Source organism: Culex pipiens, chromosome 2 (assembly GCF_016801865.2).
Source record: "Culex pipiens pallens isolate TS chromosome 2, TS_CPP_V2, whole genome shotgun sequence".
Taxonomy (NCBI): domain Eukaryota; kingdom Metazoa; phylum Arthropoda; class Insecta; order Diptera; family Culicidae; genus Culex; species Culex pipiens.
The window spans coordinates 43,517,392-43,545,296 of record NC_068938.1 but is presented as its reverse complement, the minus strand read 5'-3'; the positions used below and the strand labels follow the sequence as shown (position 1 = coordinate 43,545,296).

Here is a 27,905-nt window from a genome sequence, read left to right as displayed (position 1 = left end):
ACATTCCGAAGTCAAACACGTCGTAGACACAATTGAAGACATCACACATCGCCCGAATCGGTTCGTTCTGCTCGTAGAGAGTACGCTGGAGATCAAGACGAAGGAACTCCCGTGTCCTGAGTGGCCTTGGCATAACGTTGATATTCACTCTTTCCAGGATGATGGGGGCGTCAACAGTACCTAAAAGAAGAACTTTCACCTAATCTAATATAATCTAATCTAATCTAATCGAACACAAGCGCAGCCAGTCCGAAGAAAGCATCCGGGAAGAACTTATGGTTAGATTACGCCTCAAGTTCCTTCTTGTCATTATTAATGATTGCAGTACTTTCGAGAACCCCCGAAGTGTATTACACTCATTACACCACTTGTCCGAAGTGTAGTACACTCATACACCACTTGGCCCGGCCTACTGCGTTGCATTAACCGCATGAGACAGATTCTATGAACGGATCCCACATTTCATAGAACCATCAGGGGGAGAAGAAGAAGCCGGGGACATACCGTACCAACCGGTTTGAGTTATTTATAGATTATAATGGTGTGTGGTGTGTAGAGGAATCGTTGGGGAAGGGATTGTTGTATTATATAGTAAATGACCTTGTGACATTAATTCACCACTACGGATTAATTCACTCAAGGGGTGTCAACCCCTCGGTGGTCAAATGGCTAGAGCATCTGACTACCGATCCAAAGGTGTGAGTTCGAATCCCACCTGATTCCGTTCGTTTTTTGTTCATATTCAAAGTTCAATTATAGTCGAAAATTTTCAAGGAGACCGGTCGGGAATCGAACCCTGAACCTTCCACTTATGAGGCGGGAGCCGTAGCCATTAAGCCACGGCCCGGTCTCCTTGTTAACAACACTTCACAAACACATTAATTTGTATGGACAATCGCCAACTGCTCATAAAAGAACCTCGAATAGAACAAACTTCATCAGATTGCACTTATGTATCCTCTGGACGTTGGGCAACTTGCTCTGATTAGGCAATAAGATCTTGCCTAATCCACGGGCGACAATTTCATTATTCACTTGAGATAGCGAAACAAAAACCAGGAAGGATGCATAGATTTGTCCCACCGCCAAATCTAATTATTTGGGTAGTCCTGAGGGCACACGCCTGAGGGACACTTCAGGCATAGATTGGTTTTTAACTTTTAACTGCTTCCCAAGTTCTTTCAAATTAAAAATAAAAATCATGGAACTTGAACAGAACAAAATTACAAATCAAATCCATCAAAATCTGGCACTTGTCAAAACAAACAAATCTGAAAAATCCTGAGTTTACTATCCTAAAAGAAGAACTTTCACCTAAATATGAATACTTTTTGTGAAAAATATTTAAGATTGTAGTTGAGTGATCGAAAAACAGATTAAATTTCAATATAGTGATTAACCAAGGAATTTACATGAAAAATCTTTTGAAAGCATGGTCCACTTCACCTGGTAGATTTGTTTGTGTTTTTTTGTTTGCTTATGTTTCAAACTAATTCTAAAGAAGTTATTTAACAAAAACAAACAATAATTTGTCTTCACCTTTTCAAAACATTCAATCTTTCACAAGTAACCCAAATCACACCGAAAAACACTTCCAAACTTTTGAAATTTATCAAATTGTCACTTTATTCAAACCATGCCCTCTTGCCTGACTTTATCTGAGTCTCACTTTATTTGCTTCCTTCTCCCTCTTCGTTGGGGATATGATTGATTTATGTCGTCAGAGGGGGTACCCCCCGAGGGACTTTCTTCCCCCTCAAACAATTCCAGGGATTCCTCCTTGGCTGAGGACGAGGGATCTGGTTAACATTCAGCACGTGCCGACGTCGTTTGTTTGCATATTTACACCACCCCCACGCGCCAAAACAACAGACACCTCCAACTAACGTCATCATCTTGAGGGAGTTCTTTGGAAAATTATTTTTTTAAATATTTTGATATGATGAATGTTAATCTTGCATCATCTCTTTATTTTAATTACTTTTATTTGGAAAACTTCAACGATTTTTAGTTTTTTAATCTTGGTGTGAATAAAAAGATTTTTTTCAAAAGTAAGCAATAAATTTCCAGAGAATAACTCATCCCTGACTTCAACAAAGGAAAAAGGAAAGCAATGAAGCTAACCAAATTTACTTTCCTTATTTTCCCACTCCGGAAAAAAGCGTTCCAAAGTTAAAGACCCTGGAGGTGGCGTGTTCTTGTCGGTTGCCCTCTCCTGTTGGACATCATAAAGTTCCGCAGGCAGGGCACTTTTTGGTCGTTTCTGGTGACGACGGTCTGTGTGTCTTTCTCTTTGACTTCATTTTGGCTGGTGGGCACGAATCAGGACTACACTTATCAATGTGACAGAAATTTAACGATCCCTCTCCCCTCGGTGACGACCCGGGCAGACGGACTACTGTTAAAATAACAGAAAGTTTTATGGAATCTTCTTGAAAAATCAATTTTTGCATAAGGGTTTAATAACAGTTTATGTTATCATAACAAAATTTGTAATTGGTCTGATATTGGTTGAAAGTCAAAACAACTTTGGAATAACATTTTTTGTTATGGAAGAATACCTCCAATTGTTATTAGGATGATCGGAATAGTAGTAAAAATTACAAAAAATAATAACAAAGATTTGTTCGAAAAATAACTAATAATGTTATTAGTCTGTTATTACAATAACAATCCAATAACAAAAAAAATCATAACGACGAATAAAAAATCCTGCTATAAAAAACCTAAAATGTTATTTGCCCAGTATTTTCAAACATCAAAAAATGTTATTCCCAAGTTATTTACGTCTGCTCGGTGAGTAAAAAGGAAATTCATTGGAATTTTTTTTTAATTTCAGTTAAAAACTTAATAAATATAAAACGTATCAGTTATAATTTTTGGTTCAAATCTAAACGTTTAATTGACAAATTTCAGAAAAAAGTGTTGTTTTGAATTTTTTCTGATGTTTAGAAGTTGGAAATGTTGTCAAGCTGCGTTTTTTTGTCATAATGGAAGGTACCCATAAAAATGAATATTTTCATTGATGTGAAAATTTGAATATTGATTATTTAAACAAAATATTTTAAAAACAAAATTGTTTTTCCGATTTTTTTATAAATTTGCCAAATTTGGATTAGATTTTCACAGCACTTAACCCTCTACAACCCAGCTCCGCCTCTTGACGGCCTTCAAAATTTCTAATTCAAAAAATCGCCAAAAATAATTTTTAAACCAAATTTTGTTCTTTAAATGCATTCGAAAAAAAGACTCTTAAATTTTAGAACATTATTGGTTTGAAAGTTTGACTTATTTTTTGTGACTTTAGCAATGTTTTTAAAAATGAAATTTTTCTGGGGTCAACTTTGGCTGTGTTTGATACTTTTATGTGAAAATAAGTATGCAGTATTTCGTAGAACAAAATTGCTCAAAATGAACACGGGAAAAATAAAATAATTGAAAAAATTGGGCAGTAGAGGGTTATGGTTTTTTAATAACTTTAACTCTAAAATTTTATTTTTTGTTTTGGATTTTTTCAAAATAGTTTTTTCATTTTTTCAGCAAAATTTGGTCTCACGACATATATTACAACACGGCGTGTCATAAACAAGTTAGCCAACAAAGGGGAAAATTTAAATAGCCAATTTCCGGAGTAATTAGCTATCAAGTTGGGGAAGGAAGTGGACGGGAATACCCATTTTCCCACCCATATGGCAATGCCCACTAAACAGACTCATTAAGGACGTCGTTACAAAATTGAGCTTGGTTTTAAATGGCCCTAAGCTTATTAGGATGGAATTGTCGGTAGGAATGGATGGGGAAATTTTACAGCTCGAACATGTCACTTGGATTTTTTCCGCCACATTTGTGATCACTACACTTTGCATTTCGTAAATATGATTAACAATCACATTTTCATGATAATGCGATTTCGATGTAAACCCCTTTGCTAAAAAAGCAATTAAAAAAGAAAAAAAAAAACAATGTACAGGGTTTTATTTATTCCAATTAATTTCATTCCAAATATTATTTTTGAACTGTCACCACTCATGCATAAATAATGCAATAAAAGCATCGCTAAGGTAAACAAACCCGTTATTGAAAAAAGAAAAATCCAATCATCTCATAAAAAGAAAATGCCATCCTACATTTTTCACGAGTGAATGCGTGAAGCTCATTGATTGCAAATAATAGGTTTAAATTGATCATTAAAAATCCTTACAATGTTGTAACCACTTACAGTGATCACCACAACATGAAAAAATAAAAGCATTAATTGTAAATAGGAAACAGTTGCCGCAGCAAAATTAATATTTATTCAGTTTTTTTTGAGCCCCCTCTCGCAATACGCATTGTTCACACCAAATTATTTCGATTAATTGGTTTCCGGTCAACCGGTGCTGCTGATGTGTTATCATTTCAGTGACCACTGCGAAAATAATCAAACGATGGTTGGTCATCAGCACCAGTGGTCAATTAAAAAAAAAGAACATCATTTGGTCAACTCAAGTCATTATCCGAATTAAACACAAGGGCAATTGCGTGTTGAATAATATTTTTGCTGAATTTGCGAAAATGAAATTCAATTAAATTTTATTGCTTTTATTCCATCCAACTCTCAAAAATTCAGAGGTGAAGCCAATGCAAATATCTTGACTTTTTTTTGATAAGGTCCTATAAACAAATGTAAACATTGAGTGTATCCCTTTCACACCTTATGTCAAAGTCCATCGGAGTAAGCGGGATACACTCAATGTTTACATTTGTTTATAGGACCTTATCAAAAAAAAGTCAAGATATGATTTGAATTTTCAGACCACCAATCGGGTGAAGACAAAAAGATATTTTTATAGTTTTATTTGAAAAAAAAATATCTGCTGTAGCAAAACTGTTACAATGTATTATATTAACCCTCTACAACCCAACCCCGCCTCTAGACGGGCTTCGATTTAAAAAATCGCCAAAAAACATTTTTTCAACAAATTTTTGATCTTTAAAAAGCATTGGAAAGAAGAACTCTTAAAATTTTAGAAAATTTTAGGGTTGGAAGTTTGACTTGTTTTATGTGACTTTGCCAATGTTTTTAAAAATGTCATTTTTTTAGGGGTCAACTTTGGCTGTGTTTTTTACTAACATTTCCTATATTTTAAGTAAAAAGAAGTATGCAGTAATTTTTGTAGTGTCCCAGACTATCCCTCTAAGCATTTTTTTACAATTTAAATGATAATAATGCCATTTTATAGCAGAAAATGAGAAAAACATGCAAAAAATTGAAAAAGTGACTGTAAAACCATGAAAAAATTAGATAGGCAAAATGTAATGATAGCAGGTGGTAGAATAGGCCAAATACTACCAAAAACAAACATAAACTAAACAAGATAAATGCAAATTAAAATACTAAAAATGAAACAAGAAAAACATAAAACAAGAGAAGTAAAGTTTTTCGTAGAACAAAAGTTGCTCAAAATGACCTCCTAAACACGGGAAAAATAAAAAAATTCGAAAAAAAAATTTGGGCAGTAGAGGGTTAAGCATTTTGTTTTAATTTTTTAAAATTATGCTTCAAATTTGGCAAATCATTATTAATTGCTTTGATTTTTAGCTGGTTATCCGGTAATTTATTATTTATTTACTGCTTATAAGGGCAATTTATAGTAATTAAGTGGTAATTAAAGTAATTATTGCGTGATTAAAGTTTTTTTATTAAATTGAAAATTGTACTGTCTAAAATTGTATTGGAGTAAAATTGTCATAAAAATAATTAATTAATATTGTCATTGTGATTAGTAAAGCTTGAGTGGAGCATGTCTATATTTTATCTTAATCTTTTTTTTATATTAATAGGAAAATATAAATAATTTTAATAGATTATAACAAAAATTGTTTAATTTTTTTTTGCCTAAAGTTATGTTTTTGTCGGTTGAGAAAAGAACATTTAAATTAAGATGTATAAACTGTCTTTTTAATCAACGTATAAGTAATAAAAGCATTACAGCAATTTCATACATTCAATTGCATTAATCCAATGACCAATGGATTGCAAAACAAAAAAATATATCAGGGTAAAACTACAGAAAGCCGTTGAAAATATTTTGCAAAAGTTTATTTTCTATGATATACATGCAATCAGCTGAAATAAATACAAAATTCATATTTTATGTTTTATTTCATGTAAAATTTATTTGGACTCATTTAAAAAAATCGAAATATACTTAATTATATTTGATAAAAGTACAGGTTTTCAATGATAGCCATTTAAAATCCAATTTTAAAAAATAAAAATAAGTATTTTTTTTCATAATCTCCAGAAATGGACAGCAGTCTTAAATTTTTTTGAATAAAAGAGATAATTTCCAGAGAAATCGAATAGTTCGTTGCTCAGATACAGCCTTGCAAAAGGAAAATAAAAAAATGTGATTGCTTTAATTTATCATAATCAGCCATAAATTTTATTTATTTCGTTGTTTCGGAAACAAATTTTCAATGTTCAAAATGAAACTTGGAGAAATTTTGCTACGATTCCAATAAAATTTTATTATTTTTAAATTAATTCATATGATAAAAAAATATCAGTAAACAGAGATTTTAAAACATATCATCAATTCTCGAAAATATTTTTCATCGTCCACAGTTAGAATCGTTGCAATTTATTATCCGTATTTTAGTATTATTCTCACTTGCTGAATTTAAGTTTATTCAGCATTTTTTTTAGAAATCATCAAAATTTGCAATTTGCAAACTGAAAACAGTACCGATTTCATTTCTCCGCGTTGAAATTCATTTTGAGAATGATTAAGTCAGTTAAAATGAAATTAGTTTTTTTTAGATTTCGTTACGATGTACCGTAAAAAAAATTTCCGATATAAATAAAAACTCTCGTCAAAACCTAGTTTAAAAAATCTAAGTATTGGTTCAATTTTAAAAGCATAAACATACAACTTTTGTGAAAATATCTGCTCTTTTTTATAACAATTGTGGTCGAAATTCACATAAACTATATTTGTAAAAAAAATCTAGCACAATTTAAAACTTCGAACAAAAGTAAAAAACTTTCAGCCCTTCTTTTGATTTTAAGTGCTTTTTTCTCATTTAATAAACAAAAACATAAAATTTTAATTTTATATCATTGTAATACTTTGTTTAAAGTCATTAACAGTTTACTCAACTGTATATTTTTTTATCGAAGTGAATAGTTATTAAGTAATTAAAGTAATTAATAATTTTGGCCTAGTAATTTCAGTAATTAATTACCGAACTGGCAAGTAATTAATGCTCCTTTTCTTCCAACATGTAATACTCTTATGCCGAAAACATTGGTGCAAATGATTAGTAATTTTCAATCACTAAATGTTTGACCAACATTCATTTAAACGTAGCAAATTCTTACGAACAATATTAATTGTTGTTAATTTTTAATGGTTTTTTTTAAATATTTAGATGTTACAAAAACATGCCCCAATATCCTGCCTAATTTTGTTCCTCCCATTAATAAAATTCCTAGAGCGTCCAATTTCCCGTCCCGGGAAAAAAATTCCCGGGAATTCCCGGGATTTCCCGAAAAACAATATTTCCCGTTTCCTGGAAAATTTGTAAATTTCCCAGGAATTCCCGAAATCCAAGCGGAAATATAAATCTTCTTAAATTTTTGGAACTATTTTTTGAAAATGCTCTGAAAAAATAATAAATGAACAAACTCAACATGATTTTGTGCAATTAAATGTATTGTTTGGTTTATATTTAATTAATTAGATTATCAGAAATTATGATATCAGAATTATTTCTGATAATATTAATTTTTGAAGCAACTGGGAATAGATCTTGATTAATGAGTATTAATTTATTACAATTAGGTAAGCTTTTAACAGGTTGATGTTATTTCATCAAAACAATATTAACTCCTTGCCTCCAAATTAAAATTGAGATTTTTTTTTACGTTTTTGTTTACCATGATCAAATGAGATGAAAATAGAATTTGTGCAAAAAGAATTAATTCAATTGGTATTCTAGTACTAAAGAAATTACAATTTGAATTTAAAAGAATTATGGAGCACTGGTGCAACTACAGGTTAGAGGTGAAAAATAGAAGACTTTTTTTGTGGAATGATGTTAATTTATAGTATAATTTAAATCATGTTGCATAGTACACCATATTCTTGATTTACACAACGAAATGGGGGTGTTTAATTCGAGAATCGTTTAAAAAAAGAATGTCCATGACTTAAATTGAGAATATGACTTAAATTAAGAATCTTTGGGATTTCGTAATTTGTCGGAGAATTTTCAAAATGTATCAATAGTATTTTGTTTAGTCATGTTATAAAAACATTTAAGCATGGTTTTGGAACACCTGGGATGTTCTAGTCCATCCGAAACTTCCGGAAATTTTGTGCAGCAGGCTAACCGAAAAAACAAGTTGAAACTTCAAAATTTTGACAACGGATCCTACCCAGAGTGCTTCAGTGAGTGCGGTAGGCTACAGTGCATTGTTGTAACAACTTATTGGGATGATCTGGGACATCCAAGGACTCCCTGGAGTTAAGATCTGTGGGTCTACCACCGTAACAAGCAAGAGGTCGACGGATTTTGACAACGGAACATATCCGCATAGCTTCAGTGAGCATGGTAGACTACTTTGCTGATGAGTAGGAATGTCCTGGGTCATCCAAGGACTCCCTGGAGTTAAGATCTGTTGGTTTACCACCGTAACAAGCAAGAGGTCGACGGATTTTGACTCCGGAATATACCCGCATAGCTTCAGTGAGTATGGTAGACTACTTTGCTGATGTGTAGGGATGTCCTGGGTCATCCAAGGACTCCCTGGAGTTAAGATCTGTGGGTCTACCACCGTAACAAGTAAGAGGTCGACGGATTTTGACTCCGGAATATAACCGCATTGCTTCAGTGAGCATGGTAGACTACTTTGCTGATGAGTAGGAATGTCCTGGGTCATCCAAGGACTCCCTGGAGTTAAGATCTGTGGGTCTACCACCGTAACAAGCAAGAGGTCGACGGATTTTGACTCCGGAATATACCCGCATAGCTTCAGTGAGTATGATAGACTACTTTGCTGATGTGTTGGGATGTACTGGATCATCCAAGGACTCCCTGGAGTTAAGATCTGTGGGTCTACCACCGTAACAAGTAAGAGGTCGACGAATTTTGACTCCGGAATATAACCGCATTGCTTCAGTGAGCATGGTAGACTACTTTGCTGATGAGTAGGAATGTCCTGGGTCATCCAAGGACTCCCTGGAGTTAAGATCTGTGGGTCTACCACCGTAACAAGCAAGAGGTCGACGGATTTTGACCCCGGAATATACCCGCATAGCTTCAGTGAGTATGGTAGACTACTTTGCTGATGTGTTGGGATGTACTGGATCATCCAAGGACTCCCTGGAGTTAAGATCTGTGGGTCTACCACCGTAACAAGTAAGAGGTCGACGGATTTTGACTCCGGAATATACCCGCATAGCTTCAGTGAGTATGGTAGACTACTTTGCTGATGTGTAGGGATATCCTGGGTCATCCAAGGACTCCCTGGAGTTAAGATCTGTGGGTCTACCACCGTAACAAGTAAGAGGTCGACGGATTTTGACTCCGGAATATAACCGCATTGCTTCAGTGAGCATGGTAGACTACTTTGCTGATGAGTAGGAATGTCCTGGGTCATCCAAGGACTCCCTGGAGTTAAGATCTGTGGGTCTACCACCGTAACAAGCAAGAGGTCGACGGATTTTGACCCCGGAACATATCCGCATAGCTTCAGTGAGCATGGTAGACAACTTTGCTGATGAGTAGGGATGTCCTGGGTCATCCAAGGACTCCCTGGAGTTAAGATCTGTGGGTCTACCACCGTAACAAGTAAGAGGTCGACGGATTTTGACTCCGGAATATAACCGCATTGCTTCAGTGAGCATGGTAGACTACTTTGCTGATGAGTAGGAATGTCCTGGGTCATCCAAGGACTCCCTGGAGTTAAGATCTGTGGGTCTACCACCGTAACAAGTAAGAGGTCGACGGATTTTGACTCCGGAATATACCCGCATAGCTTCAGTGAGTATGGTAGACTACTTTGCTGATGTGTAGGGATATCCTGGGTCATCCAAGGACTCCCTGGAGTTAAGATCTGTGGGTCTACTACCGTAACAAGCAAGAGGTCGACGGATTTTGACCCCGGGACTTACCGGCATAGCTACAGAGCGTATGGTAGACAACTTTGGTAATGTGTTGGGCTGACTTGGGTCATCCAAGGACTCCCTGGAGTTAAGATCTGGTGGTCTATCATATCTCCAGGGAGTCCTTGGATGACCCAGAACATCTCAACACATCAGCAAATTAGTATATCATACTCACTGAAGCTATGCGAGTGAGTCCCGGGGTCAAAAACCGTCGACCTCTGACTTGTTACGGCGGTAGACCCTCAGATCTTAACTCCAGGGAGTCCTTGGATGACCCAGTACATCCTAGAACATCAGCAATGTAGTCTACCATACGCTCTGAAGCTACGCGGGTATGTCCCGGGGTCAAAATCCGTCGACATCTTGCTTGTTACGGTGGTAGACCCTCAGCTCTTAACTCCAGAGAGTCCTTGGATGACCCAAGTCAGCCCAACACATCAGCAAAGTAGTCTACCATACTCACTGAAGCTATGCGGTTATATTCCGGAGTCAAAATCCGTCGACCTCTTGCTTGTTACGGTGGTAGACCAACAGTTCTTAACTCCAGGGAGTCCTTGGATGACCCAGGACATTCCTACTCATCAGCAAAGTAGTCTACCATGCTCACTGAAGCTATGCGGATATGTTCCGGGGTCAAAATCCGTCGACCTCTTGCTTGTTACGGTGGTAGACCCACAGATCTTAACTCCAGGGAGTCCTTGGATGACCCAGGACATTCCTACTCATCAGCAAAGTAGTCTACCATGCTCACTGAAGCTATGCGGATATGTTCCGGGGTCAAAATCCGTCGACCTCTTGCTTGTTACGGTGGTAGACCAACAGATCTTAACTCCAGGGAGTCCTTGGATGTCCCAGATCATCCCAATAAGTTGTTACAACAATGCACTGTAGCCTACCGCACTCACTGAAGCACTCTGGGTAGGATCCGTTGTCAAAATTTTGAAGTTTCAACTTATTTCTTGGGTTAGCCTGCTGCACAAAATTTCCGGAAGTTTCGGATGGACTAGAACATCCCAGGTGTTCCAAAACCATGCTAAAATGTTTTAATAACATAACTAAACCAAATACAATTGATACATGATGAAAATTCTCCGACAAATTACAAAATCCCAAAGATTCTTAATTTAAGTCATATTCTCAATTTAAGTCATGGACATTCTCATTTTAAGTCGTGACTTAAAAAAAGTTGCGTAAATCGAGAATCGTTTAAAAAAAGGTGACTTAAAAAAAGAATATGGTGTAATACAAAAAAAATCATTGGAAAATTACTTTATATTGATTGTTTTCGAAAAATGCAAAAATATATTCAAAGCTTGCTTCAAATATTTGAAAACATTGGGTTGTTTGGAGTTAAACCAACACTAAAAAGCTTTACAATTTGTTCAAGAGCTGAAAACAGTATTGGTCATGAAAAACATAATTCTTGCATTTTTTTTTTTTCGTTTCAATAAACTGGTCACAGAGGCAAGTTTGAAATTTCTCATCAAAAAATACCAAAATACATTTTCTTGTAGTTGAATGATTTTTTGCATGCAGTCAAGCTGTTAATTGATCTTCACACTTGTTTAAACTATTAATGTTGATGTCCTATACAATTTTGTTGCATAATATAAATTAAAACCAGGATCATAACAATTTTCAATAAATTTCAAATTTCCCGGGAATTCCCGGGATTTCCCGGGAATTCCCGGGATTTCCCGGGAAATTGGCTGAAAATTTCCCGTTTCCCGGGAAATTGGACGTTCTAAAAATTACTGCTAGATTAAATAAGAATGCTGAACAATTCACGTGAAAATTCGTTCTGATTGGTTGATATTTTTCAAATTAAAATGTTACTCATTTTATGTTAAAATATATTTTTGTAATTCCGTCGTAAAACGACTTACTTTTCCTGTAATTTTCGAAAGATGAAAAAGCCTACTTTTCTGTACCAAAATAACAGAATCGAATAGCAACACTTTCAAAATAAATGATGAGTAGTTCTACTTTTCAGCACTTGTTTCGAAAAGTAACAATTTTCAACATTTTTTTTATTTAAATGATTTATTGACACTTTACATGAACATTTGACGATGGGTGTTTTTCGGAATTGCAAAAAATGTTGTATGGAACTCGTTGCAAAACTTGTTTTTTTCAGCACTCGTCGTATTTATCCAACTTGGTAAACTCCGTTGGAAAAATGTACGACTTGTGCTGAAAAAAACCTCTTTTTCCTACTTTTTGCATAGACTACTATTAAAGATCCGAACTATTTAGCTAAAGACTAAATGATTCAATTGCGTTAAAAACACAAATGGATTCAGAAATGTTAAGGCATCTGCTCCAACCTTCCATCGGATGGGGAAGTAAAACGTCGGTCCCGGCCTTGATTGTTGTCAGGTCGTTGAGTCATTCAAGGTGTAGGAGTCAACTCCCCCGTATAAGTACACAAACACACCAAACCAATCATGCTCCGGTGGAATCGCTGGCGGCATTTGGACTCGCAATCCAAAGGTCGTCAGTTCGAAGGTTACTTGGAGTAGAAAGAGGTTGGGGTGCTCTCCCCATTCAAACCTTTGGACTCCTAGGTTCGAGCAGAATTTTGCAATAGAGACAACAAAAGACCTGGGGGTCGATAAAGTGGATGATTTGATTTGATTGAAGGCAAAATGGGTATAAATAGGGGAGATGACTCCCATGTTTCAGCGAAAAGGTAAAATTAGATTAAATTTTCAGCACACAGAAACAAAACAAACTTCTTCCCAACCTTGACCTGCATCCAGCTTAAAGTGACGATTTTCGTTGGTCGACGGTAAATCCTCTCAATCTCCGGAAAACTGTCGAAACGGTTCACGTCCCACCTTTCATCATTACGGGAAAATGCGCCTTTCAAAAGCAACAGCAAAAAAGTTTATCTGTCGATAGGCACACTCAGACAATTTGTGTTTGAGAATTCCTTCAGGCTGACAACATCATTTGATTGGCCGGAAAAAAATCTCAGCAGTTTAATCGTTGAACCCCGCGACGCCTGAACCATTTTCCTCCTAATTCAATAAAAGCTCCCCCTTTGGGTGTATCTTGTTCAAATTTTCCTTCAGCCAAGTTCACTTACCTACCTGCCCAATTGTCGTGGGAGCTGAGTTTTGTGAAAAGAAAAGTTTTACCCAACCCCCTCCACTTGTTCAGGGCAGGTCGCCGATGCTGCTCATTGTTTATTCACCGCGCCTGTTCAACGAACTTGACTGAGTTGGGGAGCACGACGATGATGATGGTGGGGACGTTGGCAAGGAAATCATGGCCGATGATGACCCCCTTCCAGCATTTCCTCATAATAAGCTGGGGGTTGAGCGAAAAATTCTCGAGGGAATCCTGGGAAATGTTTCCTTTTCTTGGATTTGGTCAGTATCGGATGACGATCGAAAAGAAAGGCAAACTTCTGAGGCACACTTTGGTGTGGTTAATTTATGAGTCTTGTTGTGCTTTTTCCCGCGCTGTCCGACAACAGCCAGTTGACGAAATAAACTTTCCAAAGGTAGGCAGGTAAATTGGGGGAATAAGTTGTAACATCGTTATAAAGAGAGTTGGGTCAAGTTTTATTTGTTCCTTTAGCAGATGAAAAAATCAATGACAAACTTGACAATTTCTTGCAGATCATCTGATCTAAGAAGTTGGAAAACACAGGCTCTCAACTTTTTTTCTACTCAGTAATCAACTCTTTTTCATTGATAGTAGGAGTTAAAAGAGCTTTTAACCTGTCTTGCTCAAAGTGTCATAAAACTTTATCACTAACGAAAAATTTAAAAAAAATAGTTAATGATTTTTTTTTAAGCGAGTAAGTGCTATTGAAACTACTATAGAGATAAATTATTTTCAATAATATCAATTCCTATTTCATAAAACTTTTCCTATTTTTATTTAAGTTAAGTTTGAATATAAATTCAAATTTCCAAAAAGCCAAAAAACTTAATAACCCGGGCAGACGGTAATAACAAAATCAATAATATTTCAATAACAAATCCTGTTAAAATAACAAAAAGTGTTATTATTGTATCCTGAAGTTCAACATAAAGAAGAACAAATAATAACAGTTTCTGATAAAATAACAAAATTTGGTATTGAAGTGATATTATATTGAAAATGTTTAATAACACACTAAAAAGAGGAAATGTTATACATTTCAAAAAATCTCCTAATAACAAAATTTGTTATTCGTTCGGTATACTGACTTAGGAATAAAATTACCATAAATCGCACAAATGGAAAAGTTTCTCAGTGTCCATAACACAATCTGTTATTATTTTTTCTTTTGTTAAATATGTTTAGATCTTTGGGATAATTTTGTCTAATTTCGTTGGGGTCATTATTTTGGCCATGAAATGGGGTCCTTAAGCTAAAATTATTCTAAAAAGTTGAAATTTTGAAAGTTGATTTTTTTAATTATTTGATAAACCCCCTAAAGGACTTTGTTTAAAATGGTTAGAACTATGGGATAATTTTGACTAATTTCGTCGGGGTCATTATTTTGGCCATGAAATGGTGCCGTTAAGCTAAAATTATTCTGAATAGTTGAAATTTTGAAAGTTGATTTTTTTAATTATTTGATATACCCCCTAAGGGACTTTGCTAAAATTTGCTAGAACTATGGGATAATTTTGACCAATTTCGTCCGGGTCATTATTTTGGCCATGAAATGGGGTCCTTAAGCTAAAATTATTCTAAAAAGTTGAAATTTTGAGAGTTGATTTTTTTATTTATTTGATATACCCCCTAAGGGACTTTGCTAAAATTGGCTAGAACTATGGGATAATTTTGACCAATTTCGTCGGGGTCATTATTTTGGCCATGAAATGGGGTCCTTAAGCTAAAATTAATCCGATAAAATTAACTTTTGAGAGTTAATTTTTTTTTTTAATTTTGTTATATTCCCTAACGGAATTGATTTATTTATTGAGAATTTTTGAAGTGTGAATAACAAAAACTGTTATTATTTTCACAGAGCCAGGAAGTCGGAGCTGACGTTGAAGTTCGAGCTGGAGTGAGACCTCGGAGACTGCATCGGATTCAGCAAATTTTCAGCAACTTTTACTTGGAGTCGGAGTCTCTGAAGTCGGGTATTTTTGGAGAGCTGAAGTCGTCGTTGACGTCATATCCTGCATCCAGAGTCGGAGTTGTCTTCAAGTATGGATTCAAAGTCGCTTGGAGGTACCCAACTCTGCAGCCCTGACTAGTACAGAGGAGTTATGGCAACTGCAGGTTTATTTGCAAATTACAAATAAACCAAAACAATAACTTTTTTTGTTATGGAGACATACCAGTTCAATAACATTTTTTGTTATTATGCTGCTCCACCTCTCCGCACAAAATAACAAATCTTGTTATTCCTTCATGATTCCTTCTGTGTTATTGGTTTGTTATTGCAATAACAACATAATAACAGTTTAAGTTATTCTTCGAACAAATCTTTGTTATTGATTTTTGTTATTTTAACAACTAATCCGATCATCCCAATAACATATTTCGATCTTCTCGCAATATCAAAAACTGACCTTCCCAAGTTATTTCCGTCTGCTTGGGAATGCAATTTATTGTAAATAGTAAACCCTCTACAACCTAACCCCGCCTTTAGACGGGCATCGATCTAAAAAATCGCCAAAAAATAATTTTCCAACCGATTTTTGATCTTTAAAAAGCATTGTAAAGAAGAACTTTTAAAATTTTAGAAAATTTCAGGGTTGAAAGTTTAACTTGTTTTATGTGACTTAGCCAATTTTTTTAAAAATGTCAATTTTTTAGGGGTCAACTTTGGCTGTGTTTTTTACTAACATTTCCTATATTTACAGTAAAAAGAAGTATGCAGTAATTTTTGTAGTGTCCCAGACTATGCCTCTACGCACTTTTTTGCAATTTAAATGATGATGATGCCATTCTATAGCAGAAAATGTGAAAAACATGCAAAAAATTTAAAAAATGACTGTAAAAACGTGAAAAAGTTTGATAGCCAAAATGTAATTATATTTGGTGGTAGAATAGGCAAAATACTACCAAAAACAAACATAAACTAAACAAGATAAATGCAAATTAAAATACTAAAAATAAAACAAGAAAAACATAAAACAAGAGAAGTAAAGTTTTTCGTAGAACAAAAGTTGCTCAAAATGACCACCTGAACAAGGGAAAAATAAAAATTTTCGAAAAAAAAATTAGGTAGAGGGTTAACAATCAATCGTACAAGCTTTTTAAATGAATATTTCAATTGCGATTGTAATATTAAATGTTAGCAAAATATTGGTTACGCAAAATATCAAATTCTTCAATTGTATGTAATATTGACTGAATGTCATTTTCAAAGCTTCAGTTTTTTTTTCAGGTTTTGTCATAGACATGAAAAAATATGATTTTCAGATATTTGTTTATTAGAAACATATTTAATCTGATTGAAATTATGTAATGAGATGTTGTTGATATAAAATCCAAAGCAAAACAACTTTTTTTTTTTTTAATTATCAACTCTTTTGAGCTATCAAATCAAACATGTCCCTGTTCAGATTGTAGTCAGGATTATCATCAAATTGAGGAAATCAACTTGTTCTATGATTTCAAGCTGAACAATCCAAAAATGTCTTGTGATCCCGGAAATTCCAACGATCTTTGAAAATATTTTTCCAGTTTTCCAAAAAATTGAAAACCCGGGAAAATTGGACACTCTAATAACAACCAAATTTATGAAGCAAAATGTTAAAACAAAGTATACGCTATGTCTGCACAGAGAAAAATCCTGTGAATTTACATTATTTATTATTTCATGATAAATTATGTATATTTACATTGGAAATTTAACTGACTTTTAATTGAATTGCTTCTAGAAAGATAATATTGAAAACGTTAAAATTTCCTTTTGATTCCGTGTTTATTTCAAACGAAAATTATGTGACCTTCACAGGATTCAAGTTATGTACCGTAAAAATGGGTGACTTTGATAGGCTTGGGATTTTTCTGCAAAATGAATGGAATCACACTGACCGTGGTAGAGAAGTGTTCAAAGTACCTCAAGAAAAAAAAATCATGAGATTTGGAAAGTTTAAAAGTTAGTTAACTATGAGGGTAATTCTCTACCAACTCACACGAAATCGGAAAAAGTTGCCCCGACCCCTCTTCAATTTGCGTGAAACTTTGTCCTAAGGGGTAACTTAAACACTTAATATTACACACTGCATGTAAAATTTTTGTAAACACAAAAAAAAGGTGCAACCAACTGGATTCAAACCCAGTACCAACAGTAGGGACTGGCGCCTTAGCCCGCTCGACCATCAGACCGATGAAAAATGGCAAGGATAAACGCATATATGAGCTTGGCATTTCGGTCAAGTAGGTTTCCCATACTGATGGGCTACATATGTCAGGGTGTAATATTACATATAATTTCATAAAACAATGCAAATTTTTTTTAACACCCAGGCCTTTTACACGCAGCTGGATTATTACTTTATTGGCTGTGTAGGTGAAAAAATGTTATGTATGGAATTTAAACTTTTTTCCAAAAATCACTAATCCTCCAAAAAATCATAAATCGGCAGCAAATTTATCGACCAGGCTTCTCTATGGCTCAAAAGTTGCGGAGTTTGGTCCCCTAAAACAAATCAAAAAATCTCAATAATCAAAAAATACCAATTTTGGGACATTGAGTTTTTGTAAAAAAAAAGTAAGTTAAAAATCGGAACTTTGTCGGAGATGCAGTCGATTGGGCGGTCTCTATCACTCAAGTATCGGACTAACATTCCCATCCACTTCCCCGTGACCCTACCACTGGTCGTGGCCGGCGCCGGTATTGATCAGCATGATAGGGGCCCTTGAGAGGTTGCGAAGCGAGGAAAGATAGCTCCCACTCATTTTCCACAGCTTGTGGATGTAACTTCTGGAGGTCCTAGTCAATATCGGAGTAGCAACTGCGGGTGGGCACCTATGCCTATGCTTTGCTTATGCTGATGCTTAAAATAAGGTTAGTTAAAAATTAGTCAGATTATTTTCCCGTGCATCTATTTTTTCTGAACAGTTCTCATCAATACCTACAACTTTGCCGAAGACGTGGAGACTTATATGGGTGAACCAGTGACACAAAATGTCTTCTTTGGTCATATAGAAGGGCCCCAAAATTCAAAAGTTCTACTTCAAAAGCAGTTTCATTTTCATCCAGTCATTACCATTACCGACAAAACGACCAAATTCACCGCACATTACTGCTGCCATCAACTCAGTTTTTCTCCGGAAAAGCCAACGCAGCACTATTGAACACCGAAACTCAATTATCATCAAGCCGAAAATGTATTGAATTTGTGATGCCTGTCTGCTGGCGACACAGATTTGCCCCGTCACGCTCATCAAGTCGCTTCTGCCCACGTAAAAAACCTCCCATTCCAGCGGCCGAAATAGCCCATCACTGCGCGCGCTTCTTGGACCGGAACTCGATGACCGTCTGAAGAAAAAAAAAATGAATGAACCGTATTATTAAGAAATTTCATCAACTTCAGCCTCCCTCTTAACGACTGTTTTTATTTTTTGCTCTCTGATTTCACTTCCAGCCCCCTGGTCTCCGTGGCTTTCCGGAACTCAACGGCGATGGCAGCCGACGATAAGCCCTCGAAATAGCTGCTGCTGCGCCCGGGTGTAGATTTAAAAAGAGACAATGACGATGCCGGTGGTGACCGCGGCCAGTGCTCGTTAGGGACCACTTTTCGGTTCAGTTAACCGGCGGGTGCGATATCGACTTCTGGCTTCCGGAATCGACGCCCAGCTTTACGAAGAGGCCCCCTCCGCCCGACTTGGGGGGCACATCAAACGGGCTAACCTTTGAACTTTGAAACGAACCCATCAGCAGAGGGCCAGGACTCGACATCATCAAACATCCAGCGGGACGACCGTCCGTTTCGAAACTAGCAGGATGATTCTTTGGGGCAGTGGCCGGCGGAGAAGACGCAGGCGGTTGGAGGTGCCGCCGGGTGGAGGAGGTGCTTTTAGTGGATCCCTGGTGCAGCTGACGAAATGGTGCACTACGTTGTTCATCATCCTGGAATCGACGGCCGTTGGAAGTGGTGAGTGTGCGAAATTTACAGGTTTTACAGACAAATGGAGGTGAAAATCTCATTTAAATAAACACTTCTTCATTTTTCCTAAAGCAAACAAACCGATTGAAATGCGTTCTGATAGCTTGGCATAATATCCAATAATGTCAAAATTAATGCAGTTGCCAAAACTGTCTGTGCCTTTATCCTCGGGGTGTTCTCATTTTAGAAGCGATGGTAATTATAGCTGGAAGAGGAAATCAACTGGACTTTGTTCGATAATTATCCCAAAGGTGGGGTCACGAAAACATACCGCGAAATAATGTTGGTTTTGCAATTGAACCTTGAGGCAACATGGATCAAGTTTAACAGGTTTATCCTTTACGATCCAAACCTCTGCCATCTCTCGTTACTCAACTGAAAAGAAACCTGCAATAATTCAAAACTGTAGTTTTCAACTTGCCCAACTTTCGGCCCGCGACAGGTTTTGAAAATAGTTTGATGTTTGACTCTTTCGGCTTAAGATCAAATCGCTCATTTTTAAACAAAAGTTTATTTTGAAACATTTATTTGTGTGTTGTTTTTCGCAAAAGTGTGAAATATACAAAAAAAATGGATTGCTGGATACACATAAAAAAATTGTGTAAATTTTGAAGGTGTGATTTTGGAGGGTTGAACCTCTTTTATGATGTAGTTTTACCTCAATTAAGACTGTTAAAGTGACATTACATCAGAAAAGTGGTAAAATTACGTATTTTTAGAGGTAAAATTACACATTTTTTCTGACATAAAAGATGTACCGGGGACCCCATCCCAGATATAATATTACCATGATTTTTTTTAACTGTTTTCTAACATTTTCAACTGCGTTAAGGACCAGTTTAACTGCGTTAAGGCCGTTGTAAATATTTTTCAAAGTTTATGTCCCCCCCCCCCGCTTTTCAAAATCGGTCCGAAAAATCAGGGGGCAAAAGTTTTTTTTTTTTCAAATAACTTGACAATTTTATTGAAAACAAATTTGAATGCATTTTCCTGATTGTAAAATCATATTTAGCATGTCTGGGATCGATTAGCAATATTTTTGATTTTCTGTAAAATTCCGTTGTAAAGTAGAGCAAAAAAAAATATTTTCGGCGAAAAAAAACTTACTCTATACATAAATATTTTGAAAACTAATGATTGCAAGACAACTGGGCAGGTTTAAAATGCATTTTAAAACAGTTTTTTGATTGAAATGTTAATACCATCCCAAGTAACATTTTTTTCCAGGAGTTCTACAAGAGCTCTTCAAGATAGCTACAGCATAGCAGTTTGGACCGCTGTAGGATAAAATTCTCTTCAAAACTTCTTCAGGAGTTTGAAAGAGTACACTCAACCCCCGGGGGTTGGTCACTTTTTCGTTTGACACTTTTTAGTTTGTGCCCCGTTGGTTTGACAAAGTTAAACTAAAAAGTGCCGAACTGTCACTTCTTACACGGCGCTCACGCACACTATCAAAACAAACGTTTGGTAGTGTGTGTGAAAAAAAAAGTAAATCTATCCCAGTTCCTGAGGGGAACACCCTTGAAGAGTATCGGGGCCGGCATTAACAAAGCGGATTCAGTGGCAGTTTCATTCTCAACTTAATGTTAACATGTTAAGGTTAATGTTAACATTCCATAGGTCGCCTCCCTAAGGTGTCGTGATAAGGTCCAGTTTGTGACGATACACTACCTTCCCTTTACTAAGCAATCGATTCCAGAAGGGAAAAGATCACCAGTTGTGTTGGTCCGAGCCGGGATTTGAACCCCGATCTACCGCTTACGAGGCGGAAGCGTTACCACTGGGCTACGTGACTCGGATTAGTGTGTGTGAACTCCGTGTAAAAGGGGTGTCAAACTAAAAAGTGACCCCGTTCGTTTGACAGCAGTTGGTGTCAAACCTTCGGGGTTTGAGTGTACTTGAAGAGAGTTTTATCCTACCGCGGTCCAAACTGATATGCTGTAGCTATCTTGAAGAACTCCTGGAAAAAAAATAATGTTACTTGGGATGCCTTGTAATTACAGTTTTTATACTTATTTTTTTTTTTGGGCCAACGGGCCAACTACTCTTTATTTATTCTACTCTATTTTATGCATAGTTTACTTTTTTAGAGGAATATTTATAAAACAGATTAAAAAAAAAACCATAAGCAAGCAGAGAAACTATGAAATTTGTTTAAAACAACTCTACAGCTATAAAAATAAACAAATTATTCATAATGATACTAAAGATTGCTGCAAATATTTAAAAACATTAGGGGCCCAAAGTTTGTCAAAAAATCGAGGAACAAAAACAACGATTTTAAATCTTATGTGATCGGCTGGAAACAGTAAGTTCTTTAAAAGGGATCAAACAAAAACATTGGAAATATTGAAAAAAAAACTAGTGAGATCGAAACTGAATACTAAAGAAATGAAATTTTTTGATCAAATCATATCCTACAATGTTAAAATTTTGTGTGTGTAAAAAGTGTTTTTTTCACAATTAAAAATTAAAAATAAAACACTTAAAAAATCATTCTTTAAAATCAAGACTTATATTTTTTTAAAGTAATTCTAGTTTATTAATTTGATTTCTTTTTAACTTTTATCAAACATTCTTTCCGGCAGATTAACGACAACAAGTTTTGAAAAAGTAACTTTATTTTGTTTCTCTTTGTTTCGACGTTCATGTCTGCCTCGGGTGATCTAGCAAATCTTTTTCAAAACTTTTTTTTCGTAAAATCGCGATCACTCGTAAGCAAACTCCTTATGTTTTTTAATCAACATTTTTGTAATTGTCTACTCTACAACTTTGTAATTTTTTGTTCGAAATGAAGAAATGGGTTGTTATTGTAGATTCAATAAGTACATTTAATTTCCCAATTTTTTACAGATGAGTAGCGAAAAATGCCAAAATTTTCGAAATTTTTTTTTGTTTTTTTTTTTCGATGAAGAATACGTTTTCTTCGGAATTCTGAGCAGGCCATTAATTGATAGAAAAACACGTATTTTTTTGAATGTGAGTAATTCTCGCTGAAAGTGGACCACTATTTACACAAGGTGCTCAAAAATCAAAAGCAATGTACTTTTCCAATAGCCCCCACCAAGTTATGAACGAAACCATGTTTGGTTGGTTAAATTTGTCCTCACCTCGGCGCCACGAAGCTAAAACATTTTTTTTAATTGGTAATTTTTTGACTTACGCGCGCCTACAAAATTGCTAATAACTTTGCAAAACTTCAACGAACCCTTGATGTTTAGGGGTGTTTTGGAAAGGAAATGAGCAGAGCTTTCGAATGCACTTTTCAAAAAAATACCGTTCCATACATTTTTTAGCCACAAAACACCAATGTATTTTTCAAAGTCATTTTTGAAGGCCGGCGCCCCGCTTTATCGAAAATCTGACAAATCCATTCGAAAGCTGAGACGATTTCACATAAAGGACCAATAAATCTAAGGTGTATGTTCCTCCTATCTTTTTTAAACTAATTTTGATTCTGCGAGCGCAGCGCTCCGTTCGCATTTCGGGCACCCAAAATGTTGCAATTTGCTTGCCCCATTTTAAGGTTTTGTCAAAAAATAAAGGTGCTCACTTTTTAAATGATAGTTTATTGTCCAAGGATCAAAATGCACTTTCGATAATTGACGAATGTTTATGTTTTTGGGTTCTCAAGGCAATTTAATGTCGAAAAATTGTTTTTTTTTGCTTTTTTTTTGTAAAATGCTCACATACAGTTGGGTGGACTTTTTTCGGTAGAACTAATGAATGGAACAGTGATATTTTAGCCAAACTCAAATATTATTTGCGTGTATTCCCCATAGCCACTTAGGGACCGGCAGCCGAAGCCGCTCACCACCGCGCCACGAGGCCTCTCAAAACAATCAGAAGTTGAAAAAACAATCTCCATACAAAAATCCGTGAGTGAAATATCAATTAAAGGTGAGCGAAAGATAAAATATAACCGAATTCACTAGCGATTAAAATTACAGCATATTTACCGAAAATAACTTTTGGACGTGGCTCCAATTTTAACTGTTTATCTGAAATTTGATTCCAGGTCCGAATTCAGCGAACAAAATAACTATAAGAAACCATACTCTGGCCTCCAAAACATATGCCGCATGTAAATAATAGGCCGTGCTTGTTAATTCTGAGAAATTTGTAAAATTGGAACTTTTTTTCTCACTCAAACTTAAATATCTTGGCACTGGAGTATCGAAATTACGTTTTGTTTTAGAGAAAAATGTCCGTGGTGAAATTTCCTACATGCTCCATTCATTAGTTCTACCGAAAAAAGTCCACCCAATTGTATGTGAGCATTTTACAAAAAAAAAAAGCAAAAAAAACAATTTTTCGACATTAAATTGCATTGAGAACCCAAAAACATAAACATTCGTCAATTATCGAAAGTGCATTTTGATCCTTGGACAATAAACTATCATTTAAAAAGTGAGCACCTTTATTTTTTGACAAAACCTTAAAATGGGGCAAGCAAATTGCAACATTTTGGGTGCCCGAAATGCGAACGGAGCGCTGCGCTCGCAGAATCAAAATTAGTTTAAAAAAGATAGGAGGAACATACACCTTAGATTTATTGGTCCTTTATGTGAAATCGTCTCAGCTTTCGAATGGATTTGTCAGATTTTCGATAAAGCGGGGCGCCGGCCTTCAAAAATGACTTTTAAAAATACATTGGTGTTTTGTGGCTAAAAAATGTATGGAACGGTATTTTTTTGACAAGTGCATTCGAAAACTCTGCTCATTTCCTTTCCAAAACACCCCTAAACATCAAGGGTTCGTTGAAGTTTTGCAAAGTTATTAGCAATTTTGTAGGCGCGCGTAAGTCAAAAAATTACCAATTAAAAAAAATGTTTTAGCTTCGTGGCGCCGAGGTGAGGACAAATTTAACCAACCAAACATGGTTTCGTTCATAACTTGGTGGGGGCTATTGGAAAAGTACATTGCTTTTGATTTTTGAGCACCTTGTGTAAATAGTGGTCCACTTTCAGCGAGAATTACTCATGTTCAAAAAATAAAGTGGTCGTACTGCCCCGCCGTAACGAGATATAGAAAAAAACACTGAGGTGCTATATCGTCACCCCGTGGAGATAAAATTTTTAAAACACACTGAAAGTACACACTGAGATTGCCTCTCACCCAGTCGGCCTGGGTTCGATCCCAGACGGTCCCGGTGGCATTTTTCGAGACGAGATTTGTCTGATCACGCCTTCCGTCGGACGGGAAGTAAATGTTGGCCCCGGACTAAACTAGAGGTTAGGTCGTTAGCTCACTCCAGGTGTAGGAGTCGTCTCCCTGGGTCCTGTCTCGGTGGATTCGCTGGTAGGCAGTTGGACTCACAATCCAAAGGTCGTCAGTTGGAATCCCTGGGTGGATGGAAACTATGGTGTAAAAATAGGTTTGCAATTGCATCAACAATCAAGCCTTCGGACACCTAGTTTTGAGTAGGAATCTCGCAATTAAGAACGCCAAGGCAATGCTGTAGAGCGAATAATTTGATTTTTTGAAAAGTGCCGATCCAAGCAACTTTGTGCAAGGCTTTAATAGTTTATCTCGCAATCTACGCCCTCTACGATCAAATTAAGAGGAAGCATCTTACTGAGAAAATAGAAACGTGACCACCATAACGAAATCGGAATATTGATCAACTTCATCTTTTTTGTCCGCTGAATCTGAATCTGCACTCCGAATTGAGCCAAAGCCATATCCTTCTTTGATCATATTTTGGTTATTGTACATAGAAATCCAAAATTGCTATTAAAAAAAAGGATTTTTCAAGGTTTGCACAGATGCTTCCTCTAAATTTGATTACAAGATAACATTTTGGTGTCTTGTACAAAGTAGCTTGGATTGGCAAGCCCAACAACTTTCTACAAGGCATTAATAACACCAAAAATATTCCTGAAAAGTTAGATTTGCAAAAAAAAACCAACCCAATCGTGAACCACCCTAATCTTCAACCAATCCAAAAGTTGCCCCTCCCCATTTGCAACAACCCTTTTGAAGACTCCAGAACGTCACAATTTCTTGAAAAATCAATTTTCCACTTAATTTTGAAGAACTGGGTTCGTGGGAAAAGCCCACTAGCTATTTATATGAACCGATTTTTCACTTTAAAACCCACAAAAAAAGGTTCCATACGTGGGTCAGTCATCAGCACCGTCATCAGCACTGAAGTTGACAGAATTCGATTAGTCCGACCGAGTCCAGCTAGAGTTCAATAGACCAAATATACAGTAAAAAGAGCGAAGAAAAGAAGTAGGTGGAGGAAAATTTTATCCCCAAGCAACGAACCACAATCAGACGTCGTTTTTCATCAGCTTCAAACACACATACAAAGAGTCTCACATGAGGATGTTCTTTGAATTTGTCACAACAGTGAGCATGAAGAGGAGTGGATGACATCAAGGGACGTTAATTTGGCAAATTTCCTTCTTTGGGTAATCAATTTTCCACATTATGAGTGTATGTTTTTCCGGGTCGGGATTTGCTGAGGGAGGAAGGCTCATGAAAAAAGGGACTAGAACCATTTGTCATTTAAAGTGGATAGTTGGGTGTGGGGTTAAGAATCAGTTTCAGTGGAATTTCAAATCAATTTAGAATTGAGATTAATATTGGACTTCTTCCGAAGCAAACGAGCAATGTTATTCTATGATATTTGTGAATACGAGCAACACTCAGCAGAAAAGCCAACCCAAACAATTCAACCGGAAGTAAAATAAACCCCAAGTATAACATTGCATTTGTATGAAGGTTTCAGGTGTAGAAGAAATGAATTGATTTTCATTCGATAATGCATTTTGCATGGCTTGTTCAAATGTGTTTATTGATTAAACAGTCGGTTTTGGAGCCCATAAACACATCTCAAGTGGTTTGCTAAAGAATACAATCTTTCCATTCTGACGTCTTAAAAAAATGTTATTGGGTAATTCTCTACCAACTCACACGGAATCGGGAAAAGTTGCCCCGACCCCTCTTCGATTAGCGTGAAACTTTGTCCTAAGGGGTAACTTTTGTCCCTGATCACGAATCCGAGGTGACGGAGGGTCGGTACGACCCCTTTCATTTTTGAACATGCGAAAAAAGAGGTGTTTTTCAATAATTTGTAGCCTGAAACGGTGATGAGATAGAAATTTGGTGTCAAAGGGACTTTTATGTAAAATTTAGAAGCGATTTAAAAGCGTACTCAGAATTCCCAAAAAACGTATTTTTCATCGAAAAAAACACTAAAAACGTTTTAAAAATCCTCCCATTTTCCATTACTCGACTGTTTATTTTTTTTGGAACATGTCATTTTATGGGAAATTTAATGTACTTTTCGAATCTACATTGACCCAGAAGGGTCATTTTTTCATTTAGAACAAAATTTTTCATTTTAAAATTTCGTGTTTTTTCTAACTTTGCAGGGTTATTTTTTAAGTGTGAAACAATGTTCTACAAAGTTGTAGAGCAGACAATTATAAAAAATTTAATATATAGACATAAGGGGTTTGCTTATAAAAATCACAAGTTATCGCGATTTTACGAAAAAAAGTTTTGAAAAAGTTACTTTTTGCATTTCTCTTTGTTTCATCGTCCGTGTCTGTCGCGGGTGACGATGAACGGCCATGATCGACGACGACCAACTTATTCAAAACTTTTTTTCGTTCGCGATAACTCGTGATCTTTATAATCAAACCACTTATGTTTACATATCAAAATTTGTGTAATTGTCTGCTCTACAACTTTGTAGAACATTGTTACACTCTAAAAAATAACCCCGCAAAGTTAGAAAAAATACGAATTTCAAAATGAAAATTTTTGTTCTAAATAAAAATATGACCCTTCTGGGTCAATGTAGATTCGAAAAGTACATTAAATTTCCCATAAAATGACATGTTCCAAAAATTCTTACAGTCGAGTAACGGAAAATGGGAGAAATTTTAAAACTTTTTTAGTGTTTTTTCGATGAAAAATACGTAATTTCGGAATTCAAAGTACGCCATCGGGCGTCTAATTTTACACAAAAGTCCCTTTGACACCAAATTTCTATCTCATCACCGTTTCAGGCTGCAAATTATTGAAAAACACCAATTCGCATGTTAAAAAATGGAAGGGGTCGTACCGCCCCTCCGTCACAAGATATCAAAAAACGGAGCTCGGATTCGTGATCAGGGACAAAAGTTACCTCTTGGGACAAAGTTTAACGCAAATCGAAGAGGGGTCGGGGCAACAGCTGTGTGAGTTGGCGGAGAATTACCCTATTATGATTGAATGATTGTTTTGATTTTGATGGAATAAAGGCTTTAAGTTACTAAATTGTCTCAAGAAAAATTACCTTATCACAAATGATCACTAAAAAATTATTTTCAATATTTTAACTATTTACTAAGGGGTGTCCATGAACAGCTCAAATAATTGTTCATCCTGAGGTGCTAGACATGTGAGTATGATCTGTAAAAATGTCAATAAAATTCCAAAATGATTTGAATAAAAAAAAACTTTTTTCCCATACTCACGATGCTAACATTTATTTTCAATTGCTCGTTACAGGAAGTAAAGTCATTAAAGTTGAGACAATTTTCGGTGTTCTCAGAGTTGCAAAGAGTCAAAATAAATAAATAAAAAGCCTCAACGCAATAAATCATCTCGTTATACGCCCCCAATGGCAATGACAAACAAGAACAACGCAATTAATTCTTCCCAACAATAA

General features: G+C 35.8%; 1 protein-coding gene across 1 annotated transcript in view; it reads left to right on the top strand.

Annotated features, from left to right (window-relative positions):
* Positions 1-27,905, top strand: part of LOC120429702 (uncharacterized) — a 223,799-nt gene that overhangs the window by 53,574 nt on the left and 142,320 nt on the right. The window contains exon 2 of the mRNA XM_052706895.1: positions 18,713-19,222. Within this exon, the coding sequence (XP_052562855.1) occupies positions 19,072-19,222 (151 nt within the window). The 5' untranslated portion in view covers positions 18,713-19,071. The remainder of the gene's footprint in view (positions 1-18,712; positions 19,223-27,905) is intronic.